General features: G+C 36.1%; 1 protein-coding gene across 1 annotated transcript in view; it reads left to right on the top strand.

Moving 5' to 3' along the window:
- The first annotated feature begins 1,710 nt into the window (after positions 1-1,710).
- The window catches only part of LOC113234042 (multiple C2 and transmembrane domain-containing protein-like), a 12,231-nt gene continuing 5,723 nt past the window's right edge, over positions 1,711-8,218 (top strand). The window contains exons 1-6 of the mRNA XM_026469266.1: positions 1,711-2,063; positions 2,968-3,136; positions 3,518-3,660; positions 4,678-4,818; positions 5,050-5,242; positions 6,263-6,441. Coding sequence (XP_026325051.1) covers positions 1,711-2,063; positions 2,968-3,136; positions 3,518-3,660; positions 4,678-4,818; positions 5,050-5,242; positions 6,263-6,441 — 1,178 coding nt within the window. The remainder of the gene's footprint in view (positions 2,064-2,967; positions 3,137-3,517; positions 3,661-4,677; positions 4,819-5,049; positions 5,243-6,262; positions 6,442-8,218) is intronic.

Raw genomic sequence — 8,218 nt, forward strand, 5'->3', positions numbered from 1 at the left:
TAGTTTTTTCCCTATTTATTATCGTAATCAACATGATTCATTCCAGACGTAATCGTAGGATATGAGTGTATATTATATCATGTAAACTACCTATCTTTATTTGTTTAGAACCAAAAATCGTACGTTGTACACCAATTATGACAAACACTAGATCAATTGTTACTTTTTTTGTCAGTTACACAAACTTTTTTTGTCTCGTAGACCACCTATAATTTTTTTCTGTTTCAGTAGACCCCCAGACTTTGTAATTTTGATTTTTTTCAAATTCATTAACTTCAAATGTGTATTTGACAACTGTTTCAATGTAGATAGATAAGCTTAGGAATACATAAAGACTATAATATATATTTTAGTACTACGCGTAGTAGATTATACTACTAATAGTAGTAGAGCTTCTTGTGAAAGGACCGTCCAGGGAAGTACTGCCACCTTACCTATTTCTGCCCTCAAGCAGTAATATAAGCATTACTGCGTTCCCGTTTTGAAAGATAAATGTAAAAGTACTGGTGAAAGTACAGGCACATCACAATCACGAATAGGCGTGTCGCTTATGACCAGGCGCACGCCTTGTTCATCCCGTCATTGGCTGTTATAAAAAATAAGATATTTGTGTTAATTATTTATTTCATGGAAAGCCAACATTTTTCTAACGACCTGCCTAAATGGATTTCACTCGCGTGGAGTTCATCTCACACGCCCCAATTATTTTTTTCGCTGATATGGACCCTTTTCAGGTTAAAGTGGTCCCTTGGGGGTCGATATGGACCATTTCGGGATTCATCGCAATAGATACTGCATTTTCATAGATATTATAAATGATGAAGGACATGGGGATATACTATTTTATTGCAAGTAAATACCGCAAAAGTTAATTACAATTTTGTTCGTGTTACTTCATTAAGTGTTCGGCTCAGTAGCTGAAAAGACAAATATATTAATGCACTCGGGCTCTATTTTGGCTTACGTTTAAAACTCACTTAGGCTCAACTCACACTGGCGCAGAGTCGAAGCATCGCGTCGCGTCCTTTTTTTTTAAGTACACCGCCTGACGACGCGCGACGACACTCGCATTAGTGCGCCGGGATCACAGTGTGGTTGGCGTCTGCCGCCTCACGGCGCCCAAGTGATGCGGCGTCGACACTCGATTCCACATTTACAAAACACAAATTTGTACCTTAATAATGGGAAAATAGAGATGAATGTGCTATGGGCGAAAAACATGACGCGTCGCGACGCTTCGACTCTGCGCCAGTGTGAGATGAGCCTTAGTAATTAATACGTAATAAGAGGTAATTAATTATTTCTATTATAACATTATTTGCCAAGTCGCGGCCCGTTCTCTTCAAAAGCTTTTGGCTTATAGTTCGAAAACGCCAACAAAATGACAAGCCTTCAAATCACTTTGTCAATATCAAAAATCAAATCATATTCTATGAACTAGTCTGATAACAATATTCTAAAGATTAGATATCCAATACTCAATGATAACCAACCGCGAAAATATCAATACTGAGATTAGATACCCCAAGTGCCAAGCCAATACAGTAATAAGCATAGAAGGCCAATGCACAGTTAAATAACAACGTGTTGTACACGTTTGTAGACTAAAACTAAAAAAAAATGGAAGAACATAAAAAAAGTGACAGCGATAGTCTAAAAAAAGGCCCGCTAGCCAAATTACATGAAAGAATACAAAATAAATACATGGAAATGCAGAGGAAACTTGACAAATCGAGATCAGTTGATTCTATAGCTACACTTAGTGATGAATACAGTTTTAAAGAAAATAGACATTCAATTAACAGTGCTTCGAGTGAAAAAAGATTTTCGACCAACAGTGATTTCGGAGAAATAAAAGAACTACAGAAAGGAGAACTAAATATCGAAATGGAAAAATGTTTTGAGAAGCACGATATCGTTATTGAACATATTAAAGAAAGCGTGGCCATCGAAGAGGTCATTGAGGATGAAGCAAGTATTTTTGATGCTCAATTTGAAAGTGATAATGATTATCTTTCTCCGCTACCTTTTTTTGATTCGGATTTTAAAGTTAGTACTGATTCGTAAGTATCTACACCTTTATTGCACAAAATTAATGTAAGAACCAGTAGAGTCTAATCATTATGTCACTTGTTTCTAAAACAACGACATCAATTGAATAAGCAGATTTAGTTCTGTAATTTACCGTTTTATCTAATCAATACGCAGTGAATACAGCATGCCAACATTATAAATTCTTCAGAAAAAACATTTCTTATTATTATATTAAACGCTTAACTGGCATGCTAAAAAGGAAACCCTCTGTTAATAACTCTTTTATTTATTATAGGAAATCAGTTAAATCTATACAAATTGTCATTTTTAACGTACAAGTTTTAACATTGTAGCCGCCTGCATCATACGTGTATTACTTTTGAACTATACACATTTTTTGTACCTTTAATTCGCTTATGGTTCATATTCAACAAGTACCTATATTTCAATGACATATAATATACGTTTATAGCGTGTTAACCCCACTTAGAGCGCCCAAGCATAAGTACTCACAAGCGTCCAACTCCATATCACGACCGCTCACTCGAGTGACACAGCCAGTTTGTTTATACGTACATCGCGCTTCTGACCATCAACCTTGTTTTGCCTAATATACGACTTTATGACCAAATACGTTCATTATAAAATATAGCCTTTGACTTCCATGTTAAGCGCAATCACCTTTACTTCCCTGGATGTACGTCATTTATCGTCAGTCCGCCGCTTGTTCGTGATTTGAACTTATAAGTTTTCGCGTGCGTCTTTTCTTAAGTTCTTGTAGGTACAATGTACGGGTAGTATTTACTTTCATTGTACTTAATACTTCGATGCCCCACTTTAGCCTTACAACATTCATTCTGTATCTATATCTTAGAGCTATACAGATTTTATTTTGTTTAATCCACTTAAATTTTATTTATACACCAATTTCAGCCTAAATGAACTACACATAGATAAAACAGACGGAGAGTTTCCTGTACCACCGTCACCACCTCCAAAAATGTCATTGCGAGATAGAATTGGATCTCGATTAGCTGCCGCTAAAAATTCGAAGGAGTCCCGAAGGAACGAAAAAGTTTTAAAAAACGAAAAAGTTGAAAAGGTCCCTATTATTTACATTTCAAGTTGATAAAGATCCATTTTATTTACAGTTCAAATTTTGATCCTGTTTCATTCTCTCAATTGTAAACTGTTAAATTTGGTAATGCCAAAGTTTTATTTTTGCCTTTTATTTAAAATATGTCGATAACTTACTTAACTTGTTTTTATAATACATAATATATTACTCGTGATAGATAATGTTTTATGTGACCACAGACAATAATAAAGAAGTTAAGCATTCAGACATTAATTCTGATAAAAATTGTTACCGATTTGTTGCTACATGTTGTGTGCTTTGTTGTGCTTGGTTACTATTAGTATTATTAGTAGTAGTATATTTAAAACTTGCGTCTTTATAATTCTTTTTTATTCCTTTACATAGCTGGTATTGACTAATTCCCCGAAAAGTTCAATTAAAAGAAAACAAAAGACAGCGTCTGTAACCATAGCATTGATCGACGCAAGAGAAATTGAAAATGAACCAGCTAACGAAGAAAAATCGCGCATTGTTTGTTGTCGTTTCAGGTTAGTGTTTGTTTCACAAAATATTAACTACGTTCCATAAATAATAGACTTTGAGTGACTACTCAAGTTAAAAGCCACTTTTCTTAGTAAGTGACATTTAACAAAAAAAAACATTTAATGCGGCATACAGGTTCTTTCAGGTTCAACGCCGCCTATATTATCTCGAACTCAGTGACCTCACATAATACGTGAAAAGCCTATTGTTCTTATGATTTCTCAACAATATTATGTACTAAAGAAGTTCACGCAGTGATCTAGCCTGTCACTTTCTTAAATATAGCCCATTATTTACGAGATAATCCTGTATAATGCCGCTTACTTTCTATTACAACGACGTCATGAAATATTTAAATCCAGAAGAGGAAAGGTAACTTAGTTTGCTGCAAAACGTTACAACTTAGACCATTGGTGGTTTCGTTGTGTTACAAATCGTACCGGAGTATGACATTTATTCAAGAAACGAAACAAAGGAAGAATAATATAGTTATTTTACTCTTTTTATTGTATAATATCAAGTGACGGAACGAATGAGTTGTGCGCCTGATGGTATGCTACACGCCTGTCCATAACGGTTGCAGTGCCACTCAGAGCATTAAATCGCAAAAATCTAAGGGCCGCCGCCACTGCGCTCGTCACCCTGAGATATAAGATGACAAGTGCCTGTAATTTCACCAGCATCCTTACCCTTCAAAACCGGAACGCAGTAATGCTAACATTATTGCTTGGCGGCAGAAATAGGTAAGGTAGCAGTACTTCCCTGGACGGACTCTTTCACAACAAGTTCTTCTCTACATATGTCCCTTAAAACCAGATAGTCCATAACCGAGAATATAAAGCCCAGTTCCTGTTGGGTGTCCTTATTTATTCAAGAAACGAAACAAAGGAAGACTAATACAGTTATTTTACTCTATGCCTCTTAAAACCTACTCGAAAATGTAATGCCTACTAGCTGATGATTGCACTTTTAAAACTGAAATCTAGGGCTAATTAAAAAACATAATTTAATTAATTTCTCAGATTAGGAACGGAAAAGCGAAAATCAAAAACAACAAGGACTAATGCCTCCACAGCCACTTTCCAAGAACTATTCAATATGAACGTGTACGACGAATATCTCCTGCATATTGCATTGTGGGAGAAAAATACGTTGCTTGGCAAGTGAGTAACTATTACAAATATACGTAAATGTTGTTTATCGTATTTTTAAATTTCAATATGGTGGCAAGGTGCCCTAAAATGCCCTAAAATTTCCGCATTCCTATAGCCATAGGAATGTGAAAATACTTTATGTATGTTAGCTGCCAGTCACTGAGTTTCCCATTCCGATCATCATCAATAGTTTCAGGGATACAATTTTATAGTTTAATTGATTTTTAAACCTGATTTCAGAACTCTTATAGACTTATTAGAAATAAAGAAAGAGAAGACACACAAAATGCGAATAAACTTGGAGGATGGAACGTCGAATTTCCAGATATTTTTCTTACTTACAATAACTGGCACCTCTTTAGTAAACACTTTTGGAGATTTCAACGAATATCAGGAACTACAACGACAAATTCAGGCCGCTGAGCGTTCATATGTAAGTTTTAGAGTTAGTAAAATTCTCTTATAGCGAATGATTTCATAGATTCGTAATGAATAAGTGTCACAGACATCATTTAAACATATAAAAATACTAAATTTGGTGTCACCACGATGATGTAAATTAATGATGTATATAATAATGTAAATTAATTTTGCGACATTCCTGACTAACATAACAATTCATTTCTTCTCCTATACATTTTCTAAGTCCATTCTTTTTCGTAGAACATATTATCATTGTCCAAATAGGTCCTCAACCTCATAATCCCCTCGATCCCCTCGATCTTAACCAATGTGTTCCTATGATTTCTATTATGATTTCTATTATACCTCCACACACAACTCTACAGCCCCTCCTCTGCCATCTCATGTAGAAATGGCGGGTTTAGTTCTAAATCTAGTTAATGCTTTATGATATTCTACCTTCACGCCGTTAATTTTTTAATTATTAACGTTAGCAACGTTATGCAAACTCACCAACTGTAGTGCCGACCAATGTACTCCAAACAGACTCCTAATATTGCACTTCAGAATTTAAGACACCTGAACTGCCGAGGCAATAAAGGCTAAATTTGTTAATGCTAACATTACAAAACTAATACTTAAACTCGATTTAATTCGCGCTTTAGCATATGAAAACGCAGTCTCCTGAAAACCTCTTATACGTACAAAACTGTACTTTACCCAAAGCTAAATCCCTTGAGATACATCGCATCCACTATCACAAATAGTCTGACCATTTGAATAAGGTTTGTCAGTTGAAAACTGCTGATCAGGCCAAAAAGTTGGAAAAATACCTACATTTGATAACAAACAAAAAATCTAATTTACCGCGATTCGTACACTAAACAACGCATCATTGAACCTCAATGAAAGTTTATTGAGTACTAATTCAAATTAGCTCTCAATAAAGTTTAGGGATCCTAAGAAGAATGAAGGATCTTTATTCCTTATACTACAAAAAATAATGTATTTACTATTTTCACAGTAATATCATCATGTTATCTATTGACAGATGTGGAGACGTGTTTGGGGTGACTTTCACGATGTAGGACAGCTGACAATCGTCGTATACGGAGCTAAAGGACTATCGACCAATGAAAGTTACTGCGTCGTCGAAGTAACAAACGAAAGCTTACATACACACAGCGTGTCTAAAACAAATGCTCCTACATGGAACAAAATGTTCATTTTGTAAGTATGATCTAGATTCTCTGTATAGTTTCCAGTAGCATGACTGTCGATAAAAGCCATTGGGGGATTCTGAATAACTGAACTGCCACTATTTCCTGTAGCGTATCTTATATACGATATGCTCCCGAGATTTCCCGGAATTGAGCCGGTTCGCCTATAGCAAGTATACATTAAATATTCGTGTATATTCTCTATGGCACTTTTGTTGAAGTGAACTTCAAGAAGGTGTCAAAGTGCGATAACTATACAACCTTTGCTGCGAAGAACAAGCACCATTGACCGCGGCATAGCCAAAATCAAATTGTTAAAATTATGGAAGACTGCTAATATGCCGCCAATACTTAAAATTGTGCTGACCATGGGAACTATCATATTATTGCGATCTCCTTGATTCTTTGTTGAATGTGTGTTAAATAACACACATTCAACTCCTGGCAGACCACGTAAACAGCTCTAGTAGCTCGGTGGCCGGTCTATTGAAGCTTATTCGTTTATGCTTCTATGGAGCGAAACCGTTGAAAATCACTGCAAAGTTCTCACCGTGTCTCTCGATAAGTCTACGGTTTGGCACGAAAGTCTCATTGGCAAACTTTCGTCGTACGGCACAGTTACCGGTCTTTACAATTGGATAGCAACTTTCTGTAGGACAGATAAATACGGGTAGTCATCAATAGCTTGTCCAATCTGCATGACATTAATGCCAATTCCCCCAGGATTCCGTTTTATCCGCCATTCTCCTCTATAGATATGAGTCGCAATAATTCGTGGATCTTCTTTTACTTTATTTTATTTCATTTAATTAAGAACAACAATAATTATCTACGTTTCTACTATAAAGACATCTCTTCTTGCTACACACAATTACTTTATATGTTCGAATGGGATGACGCGGGCATGGTAAAATTCTATGCATGAGGCATACACTGGATGAACTAGTTACTAAGTTTGTTTTGCGAAACATTTCGACCAACTTTATGTTTAGAGATGTATTCGATGTATTGACCACGCAAGTTTGAACCTTTATGTCAAGTTGATTTTCAGCTTACTAAAAATCCATATACATATAAAAAACCAAATTAATTTCTTTATATGATTTCTGATGGATTGATAATTTCTGCCGCCAAGCAGTAATGTCAGCATTACTGTGGCTCCGGTTTGAAGTTTGAAGGGTAAGGGTGCTGGTGAAATTACAAGCACATAGGACTTGTCAGCTTATGTCTCAAGGGTGACGGGCCAGGGGCAGTGCCCCTCAGATCTTTACGATGTAAAGCTCTGAGTGGTACTGAAACTGTTATGAACAGGCGTGTAGCTTACCATCAGGCGCACGACTTGTTCGTCCCTTCACTTGATATTATAAAAATAGAATAAATTAAGGATTTGCTTAGAAATTTAGGACTATTTTATAAAAAAGGCCACGCCTCTTTGTAACCTATTTGAGAGAAATTAGGATTCCGATACAAAGAGGTGAATAAAACGCGGCGCAGTTCACCTTATTTAAGGAATGCTGTCAAAAAGAACCCCTTTTATACCTATTAATTATACACAACCTTTTCATTATACCTTTTGTACCTTAAGGCACATGAATAAGAAACGGTGTAAAAACCCCGGTAGGGCTTAATTTGAATAATGTAATGTAAAAAGTGGCATTTTTATTTTGGCATTGGCAAAAATGGCAACGGAACGGAACGGAACGGAACGGAACGGAACGGCACGGAACGGAACGGAACGGCACGGAACGGAACGGAACGGAACGGAACGGAACGGAACGGAACGGAAC

Source organism: Hyposmocoma kahamanoa, unplaced genomic scaffold (assembly GCF_003589595.1).
Source record: "Hyposmocoma kahamanoa isolate Upper Pololo Valley unplaced genomic scaffold, ASM358959v1 81, whole genome shotgun sequence".
Taxonomy (NCBI): domain Eukaryota; kingdom Metazoa; phylum Arthropoda; class Insecta; order Lepidoptera; family Cosmopterigidae; genus Hyposmocoma; species Hyposmocoma kahamanoa.